We start from the raw sequence: 23,848 nt of genomic DNA, 5'->3' as shown, positions 1-23,848 counted from the left end.
CGGACTTGGCGGTTGGCAGGTACACACATCTTGGAATCCGGACTTTCGACAATTCTTCAAGCGTACTGTGGTACGCTTTCCATTCAGCTTGCAGCTGCGAGGGAGCGGGCGGTCCCATTCGTAGCGGTGCTTCTCCTTGGTGCGCAAAGTCCACAGACCCTGCATGTACAGCTTGGATACTACGATAACTGGACCACTGAAGCCAGCTGGATCGAAAATCTTGGCGATGTACGACATCACGATCCGCTTCGTGAGTACAGCTGCGGGTAGCGGAAGTTCCACCTTGAAACGGAGTGCGTCAGAAACTGGATCCCAAACAAGTCCGAGCACAGACACGGATTGGTCGTCCTTCAGGTCACGGAGCGGAACGATGGCAAGATCTTCTTCTGGAACATCAGCTAGCGCCTCTGGAACGTTGGATGCCCACTTCTTCAGCGGGAAACCGGCTGCTAACAGCATGGCGGATACTTGCTTCCGGATTCGGGTTGCGGATGGGAGGTCATCAGCGCCAGACAGGAAATCATCCACATAGAAATCCTGCTTCACTGCTTCGACTGCTTCTGGGTAGTTCTTGGCTTCGTCTTTGGCTATCTCGAGGAGGGTGCGGGTTGCCAAAAACGGCGAGGATGCGAAACCGTACGTTACGGTGTTCAGCTCGTACGTCGCAAGCGGTTGGGTTGGAGTCGGACGCCAGAGGATGCGTTGGTACGGACGGTCTTCCGGATGTAGCAAAACTTGGCGGTACATTTTCTCACAGTCTGCTACTAGCGCGATTGGGTAGGTTCGGAAACGCATGACGATCGACAGCAAATCTTCCTGAACGACTGGTCCCACCAGTTGCAGGTCGTTCACGGAGAATCCCGACGCCGTCTTGCACGACGCGTCGAAAACTACACGGACTTTGGTTGTGGTACTCGAGGCCTTGAATACCGGGTGGTGTGGAAGATAGCAGTGCGGAATGCTGTCGTCCACGGGATCGTCGACTTTGTGCATGTGGTTGAGGCGTTCGTACTCGTCCATGAACTTACAGTACGCTTCACGAGTGGTGGGATCACGCTCCAGTCTCTTCTCCAGGCTCAGGAAACGACGTTCGGCGATTGTTCTGGATGCGCCGAGGGTGACGAGCGGATCGCGGGTGAGTGGCAAGCGAACGATATAACGACCCGACGAATCGCGCGTGGTGGTAGCGGAATAGATTTCTTCACAGTGGGTTTCTTCTGTGGTTAGCACTGAACAGGGTTCGACAGCTTCCAGTTCCCAGAACTTCTGGAGCGCTTGTTCCAGGCTTCGATCAACAGTGGTGAGGTGGCAAACACGTGGGATACTTGGGGATGGGATACACACTTTTCCGGATACGGTCCACCCAAACACTGTCTCGATCATCAACGGGAGGCCCTCGTCGAGGGTCTGCTTGCTGCCAGTGTGCAGCTCGTGGTAGGATTCTCCGCCGATAACAATGTCAATATCGGACGGAACGTTGAACTTGGGATCTGCCAACGAAACTTCAGGTAGCTTCCACTGGGATACGTCGACTGGGATGGTTGGCAGGTTGATCGTCGGTCTCTTCAGGATAAGGAACTCGAGCTTAGCAGCGTACGGAGTGTGCTTGGATTGGATAGTAGCAGTCAGCTGGCACTTGATCTGCTTCGTGGATTCTCCGATACCTGCTACATCGATGTCGACCTTCTTTCGACGGAGGTTCAGGGTGTTCGCAAGCTTCTTCGTGATGAAGTTGCACATGGACGCCGAATCGAGCAGGGCTCTAGCAGGATATTTCTTTCCGTTCTGGCCAAGAACTTCAAGTGCAACCGTCTCCAGGAGTACTGTGCTTCGGTGTGACTGGACCGACAAGCTAACTTGGGATTCTGGGTTCGACGTACTAGGTGTGGGATCCACCGACGTCGACGTGGATTGGATCGGTTGCTGGGATGGCTTCTTCGGCGCGGCTTGCGTTGACGACATCTTCGGCGGTGCATCTCGGTGCAACAGGGTGTGGTGCTTCTCGTGGCAGACCTGGCACGTAAATCTCGACAAGCAATTCCGAGATTGGTGTCCGGATCGGAAGCAGTTCCAGCAAAGACGCTTCTGGTACACCAAATCTTGGCGTTGTTGGATGGACTTCCTGGCAAACACTGGGCATTCAAACAACCGATGAGATTCCGAGCAGGCCAGACACTGTGGATTGTTGCTGTACGTCCTAGATGCGACAGCGTTGGATACGACCTTGAACGGCTTCTTCTGGAATGGATGGGGATTGGTACCGGCCACCTTGGACGGCTGCTGCTGCTCTGAAGTCTCACGGACGGACTCAAGCATTCTCAATCGTTGGTACAGGAAGTCGGTCAGCATTGCGTACGTCACGACTTCTTCTTTGCTAGTGTGCTCCTCCCAAGCACGCAGCGATCTGGAGTCTAGCTTGTAACACAGGATGCTGACAAGAGGTGTGTCCCAGTGCGCGACTGGCTCTTTCAGCTTTTCCAACGCCTTCACATGCCGGTGAAAATCGTCCACGAGCGTACGCAGGTCACTAGCGGATTCGCGCTTCAGCGAAGGCAGATCGTACAGGGCATGGAACAGTTTGCGCTTCAGGAACCGCTTGTTGTCGTAGCGTTTCAGCAGTTCGTCCCACGTTGGCGCATACTTGTCTGCCTCAATCTCCACGTTCTCGAACTGCAGTGCTGCCTTATCCACGAGTGAGTTCAACAAGTACTGCAGCTTCGCCACTGTTGGGATGTCTGGATTGGAATGCACCATCGACGTGAACGCATCACGGAAGGATAGCCAACGAGAGAAATCTCCATCAAATTTCGGCAGGTCGATCTTGGGTAGGCGTAGGTGGAAGGATACTGGATGGGTTGGCTGGCTAGTGTTCATGGTGCTGTTCATTGCGGTCAGGTTCTGCTCCTCGGTCCGCTTCGACAGCAAAAATCCCTTGGCTTCGCAGTATCTCGTCTCGAAGTCGGCTCGTTCCGTCAAATGAGTTTCCAAATACTCGAATTTGTCGGTACGTTCGAGCTCGGCTTGGACTTCGAGGAACTCGCGATACGCTCGATCCAAACTTTCCAAACGGACAGGAATCTGGCACGTGTCCGTCTCAGCGTTGAACTTCGCGATGAACTTTTCCACCTGGTTGCGCATAGTCTCAATACCTTGCCGCCTGACCAAGCAATCGGACAACCGTTGCTTCGCCGCAGCCATAATGCACACTCTCACTCACCACTGGACTTCGCTACCACCAAAAACAAAACGCGGGAAACGGAAACAGCACGGAGTATCGGATACGGATTTTCCCGTCGCGCTCGTACTGAGTTACGCGACGCAGGTTCGACCGGGGCAGGTACTACCGACGCGATCGTACCACCCTAACGCGATTGACTTGCCACCCACAACCACTTTAGCATGCACGCAAAACTTTCAAAAGTTTGCTCCCAGGTTGGCCAATTTCTGCCGGAATTCCAAATTTCCAAAAAATCTCGCTTGGGGCACACCGCAAACGCGAGCACAATAAGGCCAATTTTCGCGCGCGCTTAATTGTTCTTAGCAAGAACCACGCTCTCCAACAAAATGGCTTAGTTGGAGCCAACAGTGCACCTTTGTGCAGCAATCCTCAAAATGGCGTACTCACCGCACCTCCTGGTCGGGGCGACCTCCCATCCGGCTCGAAGGACCAGATGATGGGGCCGGGCTCGGTCCCGGATGGTTCGATGGGAGGAATTAACACCCACTCGAAGAGTGGCCCAAAAAATGCAGCTAGCACGCACTTACGTGACCGGTTCAGGTGCCACAGCCACCGCCGTGTAGACGTCCAAGACGCCCAGGTAGATTCTTCACTCAAACGGCCACAGCAGAAACACCCAATTCCCACTCAGCTCGGTTGATTGCGTAAGCAAACCAACTTGTAGCACCAAACGGATCACACACGACTTATTTCCTCGCAGAGCACACACGAGAACCTTTTCCCAGCCACTTAATGCACAATTCTTCACGGCTCAAGTGGACCAGCGCATTAATTTTCACACAGCCCAGAACTTCACCAGGGATTTCACCACGGCAACCACAAGCGGATACGAGTTCGGATTATGTATAGAACTAAGATTCGCAGAATAAAGTTAAATGTACTTGGGTTTTATTTCGCACAAACTTGGAACAAAAACTACTTATTTTCTTTGGATAAAACGCGAGACCGAGATAGCTTCGACCGTGGTTTATTGGGATCTGATTCTGGGGGGTTTTGCTGCTTTAATCTGAACCTATCTGCTGCTGACCACTACAGGCTCAACAGTTTTCGTATTTTTGTTATCTACACGATTCTACTGCAGTTATCGTGACGATCTCGCGAGAGTAGATAACAGTTTCGCTCGCGATGATCATTTCAATGATGGTTAGGTTAGGATAGTTCACAAGGTCGAAGTACAATTATTTTTACATTTAAATTAGTTGTTAGTTTTAAATCTAGGGTTAGTTAACATATTATACAGAGATTTTTTTCCTCTCGTTTGTGGTTGTGTGAGACACGGTTCTCACAGAGAGGGATATTTTTACGAGATGATTTTATGATTATTGCATTAATTACCAGCCATCATAAATTATAATCGACGCGACGAAGTTGCAACTCGTTTCGTTTTTGGTTAGGTTGGACAAATTTCCCGGGCGAAATTGTATCGATGCACGTTTGTTTTAGAGCAGGTTCTTGGACCAAGCTTCCACCACTACCCGTGGAGTAGTTCACTTTCCGGTCGCGAGATGGCACATTGCGCTCGCGAGTTGACCACGGTCGTCGTACACTCGACAGTGTAAACACAATGTAATGAAGGAATAGTCACCGTATAGTGTGTATACAAGATTCGATACGTGCTTTTTTGAGGAGAATAGCTCGCGAGCGCGCGCGCACGCGTATAAAGTCGCGGTTTGCTCTCTCTTCACCGTTTGCGTCTGTGTCTGTTGGCATAGCTCGACGTTGTAGCGCATAGCATGCCATGCACGATGGGAGAGAGCGAACGAACGAACGACGAGAGAGCGAGGGATTGTGTGTACAACACACGCTGTGTACGGACACACGTCGTTTGTTGAATTTCCTTGCCTTGCGCGCGCTCTCACTCTCACACAACGCGCCTGCTACGATACGTGCTCTGAGCCTTTCTTCCCCCTTGGGTTGGTGCAAGTCTCTTGGCCACTGATCATCACCTCACGGGCGGCGGCGTGTATAGAGAACAAACACAGAGCCGACTGAGACTACACGCTGTGTTGTCCGATGTTCTAAGATTTGTTTTTCAGTGTAAGGCTGAACCTCTTCAAGTTAAGACACACCACACCAAAAACGCGCGCGACGACTCGACTCGACTTCTGCGACGGTTTCGCGCGCGCTCACGTGAGATTCTCCTTCAGAGGCAGTTGAGAGTTTGGTCTTTGGAAGAGTCGGTGGTACGTCGCGGTCGCGGAGGAACTCGCGGTTAGTTTATCGTGAGAGCGTGAGGGAAAACAACGTCGTCTACGTCGTCGTGGTCTTTTGGTACCTTTTTTGGTCGTCGTCGTCTTCGTCGCCGTTTTCTCCCTCGAAATCGAATCCACATATACGTACTTGAGCTGGCGCTGATTCGACCTGTTCGGTGGGGGGAAAAATCAGAAAAAAATTGTGGTGGCGCAATTGACGAAGAAATATTGTGCAAGTGTGCTTCTTTTTTGGTTGCAAAAATTGTGATGAAACAAAAATATATCAAGTGCAGTAAGGGCAGTTGAATGCCTATGGTACACGAGAAACGAAATTAGTATCAAGTGCAATAAGAACGTAACAAACTTGAGATTGTACAGTGTTCGCAACGGCTGAAGAAAAATTCAAATTGGCCAACCCGGTCATCAGGAACAAAACTAAAAGTTTGTGTTTTCTTTCTTTCCACGCAAAATTTGTGTTGGTGCAATAAAAAAAACCCGTCATCATCGTCATCGACATCGACCTGTGTGAATCACCATCGTAAAATGATAATATTAAAATAAAATCAAATCGTAAAAATCTAATGTGTCAAACAAAAACAAACAAACTGCACACTCACACACGATGCTGTTTGGATTACAACGGCGCTAAACGTTGATCAATTGAACAAACTGTGATTACTTGGTGAACTCGAACTTGAACTTTGGTGTTTGCTGCAAACTCTCTTCACGGTGATTGGTTCCAATTGACTCGGAACGAAACCTCGTCGTCGTCTGCGGTGCACCGCGACCCCATCGTGTAACGATCCCCGATCGTAACACACCAATCCCGAACCCCGGGATTCACCTTTCCTGTGTGACGGTTCCGAAAAATCCGCAAAAATTACGATCACTTTGCTAAACCATCCACATCACACCTCTGACCTGGCGTGCGCAATATATCACGATCCCCACGATGTCACGGCAGGGTCGCACGCTGCTGCCGGGGCCTGGTGGGGGCAACACTCCCATTCAGTGCACGCAGCCGGTGCTGCCATGTACGAGGACCCTTCCGGCGTTGGCCAGACAGGTGTTGGCAGCCGGAGTCCACCGTCCCTGCAGCACACCAACCACACCACGAACCATATCGTACAGCAGCAACAGCAGCAGCAGCAGGCCCAACAGCAGCAGGCTCAACAGCAAGCTGCAGCGGCCGCAGCAGCAGCCGCAGCTCAGCAGCAACAAGCCCAACAGCAGGCTCAGCAGCAGCAACCTTCACAGGTTCCGTCGCAGGCCAGCTCCCAGCAGACCAATTCCTCCGCCACTGGCCCGCAGCAGAACAGCTCGGTCGTATCCTCGCAGACCCAGATCGTGGCACCTTCCACGGCCAGTGAATCACCTGCCAGTGTGAGCTCGCAACCCTCAGGTAAGACCTCCCTTACGAAACCCACTTTCCCTCGACCCACTAACTTGTTTTGGAATTTTCCTCACAACTAACCCAACCTGCTCGTGTTGCACTAACAATCCCAACCTTTTTTTGTGTTTTGTACTAACCCCCCTACCCTTTCTGCTTACCCTTACCAATATATTTCGTTTCGTTTTTCCGTTTCTCTTCTCCAAACCCAAACCGCACAACAACAAACCAACACAAAATCAACGCATCTTTTTAATTATCAAATTTATCCACCTTCCCCCGAACCGTCCCCTCCCCCCCCCCCAACCCCCCTCGTCCCCTCTGCGGCCGCAAACAAAACCAAAACCCGCCGAAAAAATCATTAACATATTAGGCCCTCTCCACATACCAGCAAAACGTCCAGCGTTCGAGACGTCCGCCGACTCGTCCCGGCTGCGGCACTCGGCCTACCCGTGGGGCTACGACGCCGGAGCGGACCCGAGTGCGGCGGCCGCCGCCGCCGCCGCCTACCACCCGCAGTACCCGTACGGCCTCGGGGCGGACATCAAGCCGATGTACTACCCGGGCTACACCGATGCCAACTTTCAAGTGAGTGTGTGTGTGGGTGTGGGTGTGGGGGAGAAGACAGCTTCTTCCGGTTGATTGAAATTGCGATTTTTGGATCTTGGGTAGTACGAACTTACATGTTGTCATAAAATTTATTTAGATGTAATATATAAGTTAATTGAAAATTTAAACTAACCAGCGTCTCCATCTGTACACATTGTCAGTGGAGAAGCATGGTGCTTTAAAATTCTTCAAGTATTTATGAAACCAGAATTCAATCAAATTTAAAATTAATATCAATAAAAATTATACAGTTTTTTATTATTAGAAAATCACGAGTCAAATTCAAATTGCTTCTTAAACGAAATAAGTGTTGAAAAGTATAATTGAAAGAATATGAATAATTTTGGTACAGTCCAGACTCGAGTATCCGAAGCCTCGATTATCCGAAGTTTCGATTATCCGAAGTTGTGTATAGGATTTCGGATAATCGAATCACAAAAAAAAATCGTTTTTTTTTTCATTTCCTTGTTTTAAACATAGTTCTGTGACCTTATTTTGGTCAAATTTGAGTTGTTGATTGCCTATTAAGAAAAATTGTTTTTTTCAATATTAAATCACCGCCATTTTGGCCGCCATCTTGGATTTGAAAATTCTAAATAATTTTAGCGTAGTTTAGGGGTCATACCTAAGCTCGACAACCAAAAATTAGACAGCGAAGTCCGAAGTTCCGAATATTCGAAGTGAAATTTTGCCAGGGCCTTTAGATAATCGAGTCTGGACTGTATTTAAAATTTTCCGTTTTGAATAATTCTACACATTTTTGTACATTTTTTTAATTTTTGAAAAATGTTTGGGTTTTTTTTTTGTTCTCTTCATGTTTCATCGCCGAGGGACAACAATTTTGAAAAATATATATATTTGCCTTAGAATTAAAATTTAAAACTTTAATTCAAGGTTTTTCTCCTTTCTTGAGACAAAAAAATAAAAATCTGAATTCAACTTTGAACATTATTGAAAAAATAAGTCGAATTAAAAACATGATATGACTTCCTGATTGAAACAATAACACTTTCAAAAATTCGTTTAAAAATAAAACAGCATGAATATATTGATACTCATGTTATTTTGTAAAAGTGATTCGACGATATTTTACAATAAAATTTTATGCTACATTTATTTTTATTCCTTATAATTTGAATAAAGCGTAATGGACTCTTATCTAAATATTCTCGAGTTTGCAACTAATTTGATCTAAAAAGTATTCAAAAAAAGATTTTTTTTAATAGCAATAGCATTTTTAACATAAAATTTAGCAAAAAGTAAAAAAATAAAATAACAGATAAATGAAATCAATTTTAATTTAAGTTTTTCTTCCCACGGCCTTGGTCTTGGTCGACAGAATTTGGAGAAAAAAAAAATCAAGTAATCAAAATTGAACAAAATGTTTATGAAATCCCTTTCATACACAGTAAAAAAAGTTAAATTTGGGCAGGTTTAAAAGTTGGTTGTTTGCATATTCCTCTTTTTTGAGTGATTTTAGCTAAAATAATGTGTAAAAAATGTGACTTTCAACAAAAAATGACGAACCAATTCCTGATGTAAAATTACACAATTTTCGACACAAAATTTGTCACCAATACAATATGTAATTTTAGCACTTTTTTCTTGCAACTGTCATAAAATTTTTAAGTGATTTTTTTCTCAAGGGTTTAATTTTTTTTACGATTTGTGGGCTTAAAAAAATTATATGCAAGATATTCCCGTGCGGATTTCTATTTTGAGCGCAAATTTGTTTAAGTGTAATTTTTTGGGAAGTTTGAAATATTTTGAAACAAAATTAAAAAAAAAACATCTTAAAAATGATTATAAACGTAGGGAAAGGCATTTTGAATTGTTTTCATTTTCACAATAAATCGAATTTTGTTCAAGTTTTGTTTGAAGATTTTTGATTTTTTAAAAGCATATCAAGGAATTCAAAAAATATTGTCTCAGTCTTGTTTTTTTATAAATGAACAAATATATAAACAAAACAAATCAAATCTCAAATAATGCTTTATAAAACAGTTTAGAAAAGAGCTTACTTTGTTTTTAAGGATAAAATTGACCTAAAAAATTTCAATGTACTGAAAAATAAAAAGAAAAGATTCATTGAATTTATATATTTCTTATTTCTAATAAAAACTATTACAAAAAAGAAAAAAGAAAGCCTCTAATTTTTGAGCTATTTCTGCTTCTGCTACTTCCATTGACAGATATCAATTTAAAAGGATAAAAATCTTTTCGAAAATGAAAAACCCTCTGAATTTAAAAAATAAGTTATCGATAAACTTTTATTGATTAAATATTCAAAAATATCTTCTTTAGATATAAAGAGATGAAAAATTTATTTTACATTTAAATTTGTTTATTTTTGATTGAGACATTTTCAACGTTCGTAGAGATTCAAATTATAAGCAATTTCAATATAAATCGTGTTAAACCCCCTTTGGCTAATACTATTTTTATCCTCACCTCACCCTGCAGCATCACTACTATCCAAAGTATGAACCGGACGCGTACATGCCGCCCTCGGAGCGTTCCCGAACCGTGACGGGGGACACCCCCTCGGCGCTCCAGTCCAGCTACGACTCGTACAACTCCACCGGACTTCGGCCGTACTCGAGTGAAACATATCCTAATCCCGGTAAGTATTTTTCGCTCTTCGCAACAACCACAACAACAACAAAAGAGCCGATTTTTCCCGCCACAAATCGCCGCAGTCACTGATCCCAAAAGCCATCGACGCGGCGTTGCGTTCCACGGAAATCGACCGACCACCCCCGCGGGACAAGTTTGCCGCCGAAAAAAAAAAAATCGGCGGCGGTGTGTTCTGTTTATACTCGCCCTCTGCCTCTTTTATGGCTTAATGGGAAAATCGATCATCATAAACATAACCTCCGCTTCTACGCGTGGAGACGCGCGCCCGCCCGACTGAGACCGTTGAAATTGGAGAAACTTTTTCGGCGGGGTCTTTACTGACTCTCTGTCTGTTTTCGTACCGCACAGCTGAGCCAGATACTTTTTTTCTTGCTGTTTTGGAGATTTGCGCAAAAGAAAAATAAACCAAAGCGGAAATGAAGAAACGACGCTCCCTTTGAGTGTGAGGGACAAGTGGCGGTGCCAAAATTGCAATTTAAGTGAAGAGATGACTCGCGAGAATGTCGTCGCCGCCGCGAGGGGCGTTTTTGCATGCTTTTGAGCCATTTTTGGACAGTTCCAGCTACCCCTCCTGGTCTTGGAGGCGAGACGGAAGTCGGCGATAATTAGCGTGTGACGAGGAGGGTTTTTAATGATAATCGTCCGTCGTTAAAGCAATTTTATTATGATTTCATTAAGGAGAGGGGGAATTGTCTCGCACCTGTACTGTCGAGTGTGTTTGTGTCAAACCGCCTCGAGGGTCGTCGGAATGAAGAGGATTCATATTTGGCTATATCAGGTGCCGGCTCTAATGGAAATGTGAATAGTTCACTTCAATTATTTATCTCGTGACCCGAGGTTGATCCTGGCCCCGGTCAGTCATTTCCCGCGAGACCGCAAACAACCTTCATTCATTTTCCATTTGTGGTTTGGTACGGTCCGGACTGGTGTTCGTACCCTAGAGACTAAAAAGAGACAGGGCGAAAAAAAACTCAACTGGACGGGATGAGAAATCCACAGGAAAAGGTGAAAGAACAAACGAAGAAAATAAAAAAAGACTGACTGAATGCGAGAAAATTCGTGCCATGCGCAGAGGAAGTCAATTTTCTCGACGGTTTCTCGGCGTTTCTTGATTTTTTTTCTGAGGCAATTTTCTTGGAATCGAGATTCGAGGCATGGGGAAGAAGATTGGACTCTGGGAGGGATCCAAATGGGGGGAATTCCATCTTCGTGATTTTCTGTTCAGGTGAAGAGACTGCCTGGAAAGATTAGATTTTGGCTTGAATATTTTTTTCGACTGTAATTTTTGTTGAGTATTCTTATTGATTTCTGGTGGATTACGACAAGTCAAAGGAATTCTCAAACTCTGATATTTAGCATTATTTGTATATTTTGTAATAATTATCATTAGCAATTTCATATGACAAGATAATTTTTTTAATATGATCGAAAATGGATTTTTTTATATACGATTACAACAAGGGTTTCATATATTTTTAAGGTGTGTTCTACCTACAATATTTAAATTATTTATGTTCCTTAGACTAATTTTGTGCATTTTTATCCTTTGAAGCTTCTTTTTGGAATGTACAGTAGGGTGGTCCAAATTCGGGTAATTCCTGGTGCTACCCCTGAAATCAAAAATTGATCCAGCACTTGGCTAAATCCCAAATTCAAGCTCATTCTGACCACGGGAAACCCTCCTTGTAAGCCCTTGAAGTTTGTATGGGAAAAATCATGAAAATGGACGGAGAAAAGTATTTGGCCGAACCTTTTCAAATTTCGGGTGTAGGATCTTCATTTAATTTGAATTAACTTTTCTGAAGACACCATATTTATATAAGATTTTTACCGCAAAGTTATTATCTTCAGAAAATGTTAACATTTACGCAACTTTCTTGAAAAATCAGACCCCCCTCCCCTCGTGGACAATTGTCCATACAATTTTTATTGTATGGAGCGTGGACAATCACCAACGTGAGACAATTATGCGTTTGTTGGCAGTATATAACTCAGAAAGGTAAAGTGGTCCAACCTGCATTTTGACCGTTTTCAACAATGGAGCTAAATTCTTGCATTCATCTTTCAATTTAAAAAAAAAAACAAGACAGAATACCATGTTTTTAAAAGAATATTTTGAGTTGTAAGTAAACATAATTAGCAAGCCGTATTTAAAAAGCTTGATAATTTTCTGTGTAGTATACTTACACTGTTTGCATAAATGTCTTATACACCCAGAACTGGACATCGGCATACGAGAGGATAAAGGGCACGATTCGGTAGTAAAATGGTACTTTGTGCGGACTGAGAGGATAAATCCCGAAATTACCGAGAGTACTTTACTCATTAAAAAAAGTTCATCTATCAAAAAAAGTACCGGTACCGAGACTCGAACCCAAGACCTTCGGCATATTGAACTGTGCCTTTGCCGTATGGGCCACCATGGTTCGGTGACTAAGTGGCGGTCAGTTGTCCATATAAACCACTCAATAGGATGAACTGTTCCAAAGAACGAATGAACACGCGAGAGGACTATACTTTCGCAAAATAGCACTTTCCTCACGTTTCTTTTCGTGAGGACTATTCCCTCGTTCTTTAACTTTGGGTGTATGCATTTTCATCAATTTTAAGTTAATTATCGGATCAGGCGAATTTTTAGAAAACTATAAAAAACTAGTACTTCTTTCTAAAAAACTGAATAAAACCACAATTGTTCACAAACTGTTTTTTTTGCGTTGAATAAATTTGCCTTACGTTTTCACCAATGAATTTTGATTTCCTTGAAAAGATGTCGCCAAAATTTTATTTTTCTGGTTTAATTGAACTGGGGATAATAATTTTTCCAAATGCTGATTAGGATTTTATATTTTTAATTTTTTTTGCCTCCCCCCCCCCTCTTTGACCACCGCCAGCACCGAGGGACAAAAACTTTGAAAAATATTAGCATTGGCCTTATTGAATTTATTGAACCTAGTGTTTTGACTTTTTTTAAAAACGTTGTTTGGAGCATCGCAATCCTCCTCTTGAGAGACGCTGCCCTCGTTGAGAATCGTTGGCGCAGAACAAGGAATTTAGTAAATGTTTAATAATCTCTAATGACCGATTTTCTAAATTAATGCTCAATTTTGTTCAAAAGCTTAAAAATAATGTTTTTTTTTTTAATTTTACTAAACTTTTTTTTTAATTTAAGCATCTAATCATCATTAAAAATACTTTTATTACTTTCTGCAACACAGCGCAAAAATAGCAAAATTTTAAGGCAATTTTTGTACTTCTAAAAGTATTGGAAATAAGAACTCACAAAATTTAAGAAAATTTTAGGTTTGGAAGTTTGATTTGTTTTATGTGAGTTTATTTTATTTAAAAAATGTATTTTCTCAACTTGACTTTTTTTTTAATTATATTTCCTATATTAAAGGCAAAAATAAGTATGACAATTTAATTGGTACTAATATCATTAAATAGCAGAAAATGAAAAATATAAGCCATATAAGAAATATGGGACAGACTTGATTTTAGCGGCAGTTCAATCTTTCTTTCCAAGTGCTTTGTTTTGTTTTAAAGTAAACATTGAAAATTACCTTTGAAGAATATAGTTGAAGTATTTTTAACGTCAAATTTGCAATCTTTAGTTAAAATTAAAGTCAGATTTGACGAAAACAAAAATTGTAGCAAAAAAAACACTTTTTGTAGTACTGTATTGGTTTTAGCTGATTGCTCTTAAATTCCGTTGAAATTTTGAAGTTTTCTGAAAAAAATTTGCCCCCCCCCCCCTGAGTTTAAGGCCGATTTTGACAAGGGTTTGACGAAAACATTTAGAAATTTTTGCAAAAGTTAATTTAATTTTAATGATGATATGATTCCTGATGTTAATTTTTTTTTGCAAAAATGTATCCAATATTTAACAACAATCTTCCTAGTGACTAAGACAATCTCGATCTGCTGTTCAACAACATTACACGAACCACACCGTATTTGCCGACTTTCTTCAATGGTTATTTATTGACTCTACAGTTCCTTCTCAGGTCGGGGTACAACTGTTATTGTTTACCCAAACAGGCGTAAACCTCGCGTGGTGAAACACCCTATCGAAACAATTTGCTCTGTTTACTTTTCGATTCGGTGCTGTTTCAACCAGGAAAATCTGTGCGTGGTTTATTTGTTCAAGCCCCAAACCCCTGTAGAGAAGGGGCCACGATTGGCAAAATAAGATAGAATTGACTCATCCGGGGAGGAGATAATAAACCTTCCGGATGCATTTTTCAAAAAAGATGCACTCTTTTGAAGCTTGTGAACTGTGCGCCTTCGTTGGTTTAACGATAAATGTTTATAAAATGGTAATTTAAACAAGGACATGGCTCACACGGAGGTTTGAAAAATTTGTCCGAGTTGGTAACACACCTTGACGAAGTCAGTTCGAAAATAGACGGCTTACATAATCTTCACAATGTTTTGAAAGGGAGCTCACTTAACAAGCGCTTATTACCGATCGCAAATGGATACTTACCGCGGTGGCTTAAGCACCCATAAACCCGGCTCGTTAGTCGGTAGAACCGATTATCCAATTTTACTCAAATTTGACTGACTTCCTCGTTTTAGTGCCCACACCTGTTTGTTGTTGTGACTCTCCGAAACAGCCTATCACGTACAATGTATCGCAAACAGCAAACACTATCTGCCTTAATTACCTCACCAAACGATGTAACAACAAACACTCGTTTTTTTTATTGAAATTATGGCAATTAATTTAATTTTTATGTTTGGGGTAATAATTCATAAAACGACCGTTTGAGCGCGCAAGCTTGGTCGTCGCGCGAAAAAAATCCACCATAAAGACTCACCACGTATATGCCAAAGGGGGTGGGTGGAAAAGTGGGCAGAACGTATTCAAGGTTGTGTTTACTACAAAAGTTGCACCCCACCCTCACTCGCCCTTCCCCTTTCAGGGGTGGTGTATTTGTTTGACCACGGTAGTCCGCGAACTCTTTTTTTTATGATCGACACACCGAAACATTTATTGTTACTACCCTGTTTATTGTCTATTCGCTGGGAAGAATATCGGTTTCAAGCGCTCGCGGTTTTTTAGTTTTGGAGGGAAAGAGTGCGCTCCAATTGACATCTGGAGACGACTGCGTCGTCGTCAGGTGGCGCGATAATCGGCCTACTTTGATGAATAATTGAAATGTTAAATTAATTTAGTGGCCACTTGTGGGAAAAGGAGATGAGATTTGCCAAGGAGAGAGGGAGAGTGCGAGCGATCGTCGGAATAAGTGGGCTATATCCGTGGAACCGTATATCGTAAAATGTGGCCATTAAACGCAGAAATGGCTTTTTCAAACGACCGTCGTCGTCATCGTCGTCGTCGTCTATAGGTTGTGGATGATTTATTGGCCGGGGATATCGGTCATGTTGTGACGGCGGTCCGGGTTGTGATTTGTGTTTTCGCCGGTTTTGCTTTGTTTTGCTCCGGTGGTTTGGCTCGTTAATGCACGCATTGTTGCAACAAGATTTCCAAGGTGAAGTAATCACAACTCTTTCTGTTGTCTATTTATTCCAGTCGGTTCGAGTCTGTCGGTGGGCGTGAGCGGCGTCGGTTCCTGCACCCCCTCGAACCCGCTCGAGTGGACCGGTAACGTGACGGTGCGGAAGAAGCGAAAACCGTACTCAAAGTTCCAAACGCTCGAGCTGGAGAAGGAGTTCCTATACAACGCGTACGTCTCCAAGCAGAAGCGGTGGGAGCTGGCCCGAAATCTGAACCTGACCGAGCGGCAGGTGAGTCCTTGAAATTTCTAGAAGATCCGACGACCTTTACCAACCAAGCTTGCCCTCTCTCTTCCCCACCCAGGTCAAGATATGGTTCCAGAACCGACGCATGAAGAACAAGAAAAACTCCCAGCGACAGGCGTCCCAGGTCAACAACAGCAGCAGCAGCAGCTCGAGCCACAGCCACGGTCAGCAGCAGTCCCATCACAACTCGCACCACCTCAACCTGGGGCTGGGCATGCCGCTGCACGGGTCCAAGATGCATCAGTGACCCATGGAGGCACCCGTCGCCGTCTCCTCCACCGTCGTAACCCATCAGGACGACCTCGTCAACGGCCAACACCAACACCACGTGGCTGGCCAGCAGCCGCAGCAGCACCTGAAGATGGAAATGTGCGACGTCCCGACCGCGCCCATGTGCAACCACATCCCGCACCCACATCTGATCAATTATCACCACTAGAAAGAGGGTGGGTGTGAGGTTTGCGCACTCCTTGATGATTATACGTAATATAACCGCGTGCAAGCAAGGCCACCAACAACAATACTAAGCTTCTTCAGTGTGTGTGTGTGTGCGTGCGTGTGTGCGCGCGTCGTCGTGTGGATCTGCGGAGGAACCTAAATTTAACACAAAAAATACACTTTAATTAAACCATAATCACATTGAATGTAAATAGTACAATTAAGCTAAAACGAGTGAGGAAGGGAAAGAGTTTTAAATTTTCCATAGAAAAAAAAAAAACAAATAAACCCTTGAAAAGAGCCGAAAGCAAACTAAAAAATCAGTAAAAGTTAGTGATTAAATAGGACATGACATAATTCTGTGGTGGAAATTTCGCATAATAACAAAAGAAAAGAGTAAAACTAAAAAAAGGAAAATTTTCTTTCCTCGGTTATTAGGTTTACGTTAGAAATTTCCTAGACAAACAAAAAAAGAGATGTGAAAAATATGAAAAAAAGAAGGCAAAAAGCATGTGATTATTACTTTAGTTGACTAGTTTACGCCCTTCTTTCCCTTCATGTTTCGGTTGTTTCCTCCCCCCTTTTTACTCAAGCTCTTGAGTGCACGCGCTCTCTCTCTCACCCACTCGCGCTCAGAGCTTCTCAGCTTGATGTTTGCTCAGTTATGGAAAAAATTTCCATTGTCCCCCTCCCCCCTACAAGCAACACAAAAGTGAAGCTCTGTCGATAAAGAAGCACAAGACTCTTGTATTAGTTTTATAATATGAGTTACAAAAAGGGAAAAGAAAACCTTCTTTTCCCGATGCAATCAATCGAACCAGTGACCTCTTTCAAGATTATTTATTTTCAAAACGCCTAAAAAATCAAAAGCAAGTTGTTTGTTTATTCCCAATTTCTTTTTTTAACTGTTGAGTTTTAGAAATGTTGACCTTAGAAAAATGTGTTCCATTTAGTAACTGTTTTTGCTCATGAATCAATCATCAATCAAAACGACTTGATAGTTTTCAAACTGCCCCCCTCGTCAACCCCCTTTTTATCAGTTTTATTTGTTTTAGAGAGCTTTTACTGTTCAGTTTAATATTAGCCAAGCCTACTACTACCGGGATGATTGCAAATTTCTTTGACACGGAGGATTGTCGTTTATTTATGTATTTTTATTTGTACATATAGACACACACGGTATGGAGCCCAACCACCCCTTTTTCTCTTTTCGACATATTGAGAGAATGAGTAGAATAGTGTTAAGCGAACTAGTGCTAAAATAGAGTAAAATGTGTATCTTCAAAAACAAAAATGGGGAAAAAATAAACTTAAACCAGAGCAGAACATCACTATTTCTAGATATAATCATCAAACCAGTTTTGAAATTATAAAATGTGCTCAAATTTTTCGTAAAGCAAAGAAATACATAACTTTAGTAACGATGATATTAAAAAAAACGAATCCATGTTTAAACCTACACAACACAACACAAGCAAACATAACCGTACTGTAAAAAGAAATCAGCCATCCCGATTTGGTGCAGACCGAACTTGGTCTGCCAACCCCGGTTTTTCTCATAGATTCCGTTTTTTCCACAAACCGTACTAAACACATCCGCAACAGCGAAAATGTATTTGAAGCCCAGTTATCTCAGATAAGAACGAAATCGAAGAAGAAACCTCTCTCGAGCGAATTTTAGGGCAGCGCAGTAAACCTGCGTGTGCTAACCCAAACACTGAACAAAAAAAAAACAGTTTTCTTTCAGGATACAAAAAATTAAGACGAATGCGCGCGCCCCTCTCCCCCTGTGTAAATAGTACTTTGCGGTAGGTCTTACAGAAAAAAACCTCTAAGCATTACATTAAAAAACATTGGAGCTAAAATATTCACCAGCAAATGACACGACAAAAAGGATAAATCAGCAAAAGCAAAATGGATTCATTCAACTTCCGAGAAAGAGGGAGAGCGAAATGAAATGTAAGTGAAACTAATTGAAGATACAAATAAAGAATAACTGATGTAATGAGAGAACATTTTAACTATTGTAATTTAAAATTAATTAGTTTTAATATAATGACTTTAAATAAACGTATTAATATATTAGTGTGTGGAAGTTTTAATTGGGCCGCAACCATTTTCCCATCCTCCTTACCTAGTTTTTGGGGCGGCTCCCTATTTTCCGAAGGCCCTGTCCGTTTGCAACCGTATTTTATTTCGTACAGCTCGATGGGGCGTGATTGGTGCGAAAGAGAAAAACGACGGTGATTTAATTAAATACAAAACTAACGAGCCGGTCGTCACCGCATGAATCACACCGTGAGCCAGAGAGAGGAGCACATTTCGACTGCTTTGTGCTGGTGGAGCGGTTCAAGGTTTCGAAAACCACTCCTACTTGACTTGGCATTCAAGGGTTTTTGTCATGGTAGGAGTTTACGGTAAGGTCTTGTGGGTTTGTGTAACAATAGCATGAATGATGCACACGTCCATTTTACGAAACATTTTTAGTTCCATATAACAAAATAATAATTTTCAAGTATTCTCTCACTTAGTTTCCCAAAATGGAGGCAAAATTCCAATTATATTAGAAAACACAACTCTACATTTTCAAAGTATATTTTTTCTGATGACATCCCTTCAAGTTCTGTAAGAATGTGAGAGCACTGAACACATTTCAATCGACAGAACTCAATTTTAGCTCTTTTCCGGCTAGGACTAATCTTAACAATTTGCTGGTATAAATGCTTTGCTTCCATTCTAAAAAACCAAGCAACTCCATTGCATCGTACGTTCTTAGAATGAATCCTTGAAAACGCCTGACCCAAATTTTGTAATTGCCAGAATGAGCTAAAATGTGATACTTTCGATTGGAGTGTGTTCCACAAGACAAATTTTACCAATAAAAAAATACAAAATTAATTAGTTATTTTTAGCTAGCACACATCAGTTAGTTAAAAATCAGAATTATAGAATATTCCGCAAAATGATATAACGGTTTGGCTTCATTCTCAAATCGTAGTTTTTTTCTCTAAACAAATTTCGTAACATTTACGTCATTTATTCCATGCTAAAATCTTTTTTCACAAAGCTGTTACGTTATTTGTGATCGCCAGCTTCGAAAAAAGATCAAAATGTAAAAAGGGAGACCCGAGCAGACGGAAATAACGTGGGAACAACATTTTTTGTTATTTTAAAATATTAGGCCAATAACAATATTTGTTATTCACCGTTATGATTTTTTTGTTATTGATTGTTATTGTAATAACAGACTAATAACATTTTGCGTTATTCTTCGAACAAATCAAATGTTATTCTTTTTTGTTATTTCAACAACTAATCCGATCATCCCAATAACAGTTGGAGTTATTCTTCCATAACAAAAAAGGTTATTCCCATGTTGTTTTGACTTTCATCCAATATCAGACCAATAACAAATTTGGTTATGATAACATAAACTGTTATTAAGCTCTAATGCAAAAATGGATTTTGCCAGAATATTCCATAACATTTTTTGTTATTTTAACAATATTTGTTATTGAAATGGCATGAAATTTGTTATTACCGTCTGCCCGGGGAAACATTTATTAGTTATGTTTGTTTCTTATAATTATTATTTTTTTAAATGGGGCCAATATTAGTCGTGTTATCGATGTTATCGGTTAAGATTGATTAGGATCCCCTATGTCAGGAGTGCACAAAAGCGGGGTTCACGGATATATGAAAAAGAACAAAAGTGTTCAATTTAGTTTGTATCAACCGGAAATCAACCCCAGCAGCTAGCCTGAAAATTTGAGCTCATTTAGTTAAGGTTGAGTTGCTCCAGTTTTGATCTGAAGTTAATATTTTTTTCATATTTTATATAAAAAAAGATTAATTTCAACTTTCAGTAAACGCAGTAAAAACTATTAGAAATTTAAACTTTCTCTGTATATAAAAACGAAGTTGACTTTATAGCTGTCGGTCACTATTGCTAGTACCAACCACTAGTGTCTTCCTTTTATCTACAAGGACTTCACCGCCCTGGGCTCCTAAGTGTGTGAGAGTATGGCACGGAGCGACGGCGCCGAATACCCATATTTACACAAAGAATTTTTAGAGCGCCCGCCGCGGGATTCGAACCGGCAACCTCTGGATTGTGAGTCCAGTGCGCGGTCCGATTGATCCACACGGATGGGACAAAACTTTCTCTGTATATTCCTAGCTAAAATCAAAGTTTGTTTTTTTTTATTTTTGAAAATTTGTTTTCGAAAAGATGTAAATCGGACCATTAGTTGCTGCAATATCGACGTTAGAAAATTGTGGGTTTGTTGGATGAGACTTAGAAAACATCAATTTTCTTGTTTTTAAACCTTTGCATGGCAAGATCTCAGCAACTAAGGGTCGTATCAACAATGTTCAAAAAAGGAATTTTCTCAGCTTATCAAAAATATTTTTTTCCAAAAGTGTTGATCAAATGTGCACTAATTAAAAAAAAACTAAAAACTGCTACCATTTGCAAAAAAGGTACCTCAAAATGGCTTTAACTTGAAAACGGTGCACTTTATAAAAAAATCACTAGAGTACTTTTTTTTTTGGACTATTTTTGATCACCGTTATTTTTACTTTTTGAAAGCAAATTTGATTTTACATCGAAAAATTAAGTTGAAAAATATTTTGATTTAAAAAAAAATCAGCATTGATTCAAAAATTCATAACACGATCAAAAATTTTATGCACAACCTGGAAATTTCTAAAATGTTGGCATTTTATGTCCACTAAAACATATCAAAAAATTTAAAAATTAAAAACAGTTTTTTTTGCAAATCAAGTTTAAGTGACAAAAAGTGAAATTAAAAATCACCTAATTTTTTTTTACCGCGTATAATTTTTTTCAGTGTAGTCCATATCCATTCCTACAACTTTGCCGAAGACACCAAATCGATCAAAAAATTCCTTCAAAAGATACATATTTTTGAATTTTTTTACATCATTTTTGTATGGACAGCTTTGTATGGAAAATTATATGGACAAACTAATGATGCAAAATGGCTTCTTTGGGCATACCGAAGGCACCAAAAAACGTTTAGCCGGATTAAAAAATACAAAAAAAATAAAAAAAAGACCGGCTTCGTAGAGAACTGCTCATATAAAAAAGCCAAAAGCAAAATACGTAAAAATGAACAAATCTCGGGAAGACGATAAGATATCGTAAATTTCGACACGTGTTTTAATTTTTTTTCTAAAATGCAACAAAAAATTTTAGCATTTGAATGATGTGTAGATTGATTGTTTCTTATAAAATATTCTCTTCAAAAAGGCGGAAAAATTTTGTGTAAGTTAAAAATTTGAAATATTGCCTCTGAAAATTGATGATTCAATTCTTAAAAAATTGATGGTTCATTAATTTCTTGTTCATTGACTGTTAAGTAACACAAAGTTCCTTTTAATTAATTAAACAAAAACTAGGGGGAACCCTAGTAAGAACAAAATTTGAGGTAAAAATGGATAAATTTGCATCTTTACATGTCTTTTTTTATTCATTCTACATAAATTGTGGTAAAATTAAATCGGAAAATAGTTATTTTTTTTTACTGTGCAAATAAATAAATTCAAATACGGACCCTATCTGGCAACATTCGGAGTGTAAAAAGAGTTTTTTTGTTAATTATTTTGTAGGTGAGTCAAAATTTATTTCGATAGCTTTCGTGGTTTCGCAGATGCTTAAACTAGTTAAATAAAAATGTTTGTGCAGAAATTATGGTTGATGATGAAAAAAAGTAAAAAAAATAGATTAATTATATGTAATTATTATTATCCAAATCATAACCTAAAACTTTGCCGTAAACAGCAAATTGATAAGAAAACTTCTTCGTAAGATACAGATTTTCGAATATTTATATACCCATTCTGTATGACTAGATCGCAAAATTGTATGAAGACTTGTATGGAAAAACAAATAATGTTAGATGGCTTCTTTTGACAAAGAGAATGCATGAACAAAGTTTCATCCAAATCAGAAAATAAGAAGTAAGGTCGATTTGAGAAAAGTAGAAAAGAACTATTTGTATTATAAAGGATAATTGTATTTCTTCTGAATTATGGATAGCCAATTTGAATTGTTATATTTCTTTCACTCAATCTTTACATTGGTTGATAACTTCCCTTGCTTCCCGTTAACAGAATCACCGTCGGATACCCGAATCCACCTTCCCGTAGGCATTAAAGCTGCGATGGTCGTAAAACGCTTTTATGGACCCTTAAAAATACTTTTCGCTTATTTAATTCACAACCGAGCGCGCCTGCCTTCACCCGCCAACAGATGGCTCTGAGGGCACGATTTCTGACACTTCCCGGGACACGAACCAACTAAAGCGCCATCTTTTGTGAGGGTTTTCAGCTATTTTGGAGAAATGTTGATTTTCTAAATCAAAGTAGTGAGGAAACGGAATTTTTCGAGCAGCCCTAACGTATTAAAAGGTTCGTCGAGTGAGAATAATGCGGAAATTTCAACGACTGAGATCTTGATGCATATTTATAGACCCCGCGCCGTAATCCACGGTAATCCCGGGAGAAGCGGAGAAAGGGAGCTCCTCTTACTCTGCAGGAGATTTTCACCGATGTAAGAAACTAAATTTGAATATAAATAACATCAGAAAGCCATCATCCTTGTTTCGTTTCGTTTTCTCCCCCTCTCTAGTCGGAGTTTGCGTCATCCTCTGGCCTGTGAAAGTGTAACATGGCTTCGAGGAGAAGCGTTCTATTATTATAAATTTCACCCTCGTCCCTCGCGTCGACGAAACCGGTCCCTTTTTGCCGCGTTTCTTCCCTTTTCCGACGGTTGCTCGTCGTAATCTCGTCAACATGGGAGAAGCCAACATCGTTGAATATTCATCACTTGACTTGGAACTCATCCTTGGTGGCGGTGAGGAGGGTTTTCGACGGGGAAAATTGGAATTCAGTGTTAACAAATCCCTTACGTGCGTCGCCGGCACGACTTGCTACCGCGTTTTTTGGCGCCCCCTCGAGGCTGCCGACGCCGACGCCACATGTCGAGTTCTAGGACCGCCACGCGATGTGATATCTTTATTAAAATTACCAGGCTCGACTCAGAAGCTGCTGCGGCGCAGGGATAGAGAAAGTCCCTTGAGAGGGGAGAGGCAAGGGAAAAGGCATGTTGTTGTTGTTTCAACCTCGAGTGAGGGTGAATTTTTGATGAGGGGTCGGACAAGTTTTTCCTGGAAATTTTCCTTGCTTCCTAACGTCGCTTATGTAAGCACGGGGAGGAGGGCGTAAATAAGATGGCGTCGGTTGATGTCTGAAGAGAAAGCTGAAACAACAGCACCATTCTTTGGCAGCGTGATAAATTATCGATTTTTCGGATTCGGATGGTGTTGCGCTGCGGGGATCACTGAGCATGGCATCGAAATGAAAATGTTTTCCAAGCGTAATTAACTTTGAAAGATCCTGGAGTGAAAGCATCGAACATCGAACTCAGGCTAACCGAAGGGGAGGGAGTTTCAGAATGGTTCTGGTGAAATGCGGGGGATGGAGAAAGTTTTGTGTTGCGAGGTTCTAAATGAAGCGATTAATCACTCAGTACGGGGCGATTGAGTGTTGTTT

The 23,848-nt window shown here is 41.3% G+C and overlaps 1 protein-coding gene across 1 annotated transcript in view; it reads left to right on the top strand.

Annotated features, from left to right (window-relative positions):
• The window catches only part of LOC6032023 (homeobox protein abdominal-B), a 112,722-nt gene extending 96,277 nt beyond the window's left edge, over positions 1 to 16,445 (top strand). Inside the window, exons 5-9 of the mRNA XM_038267023.1 lie at positions 6,395 to 6,832; positions 7,194 to 7,408; positions 9,893 to 10,052; positions 15,603 to 15,817; positions 15,891 to 16,445. Coding sequence (XP_038122951.1) covers positions 6,395 to 6,832; positions 7,194 to 7,408; positions 9,893 to 10,052; positions 15,603 to 15,817; positions 15,891 to 16,079 — 1,217 coding nt within the window. The 3' untranslated portion in view covers positions 16,080 to 16,445. The remainder of the gene's footprint in view (positions 1 to 6,394; positions 6,833 to 7,193; positions 7,409 to 9,892; positions 10,053 to 15,602; positions 15,818 to 15,890) is intronic.
• The last annotated feature ends 7,403 nt before the right edge of the window (positions 16,446 to 23,848 follow it).

This window comes from Culex quinquefasciatus, chromosome 1 (genome assembly GCF_015732765.1).
Source record: "Culex quinquefasciatus strain JHB chromosome 1, VPISU_Cqui_1.0_pri_paternal, whole genome shotgun sequence".
Classification (NCBI taxonomy): Eukaryota; Metazoa; Arthropoda; class Insecta; order Diptera; family Culicidae; genus Culex; species Culex quinquefasciatus.
This window is presented reverse-complemented; position numbering and strand designations above follow the sequence as displayed.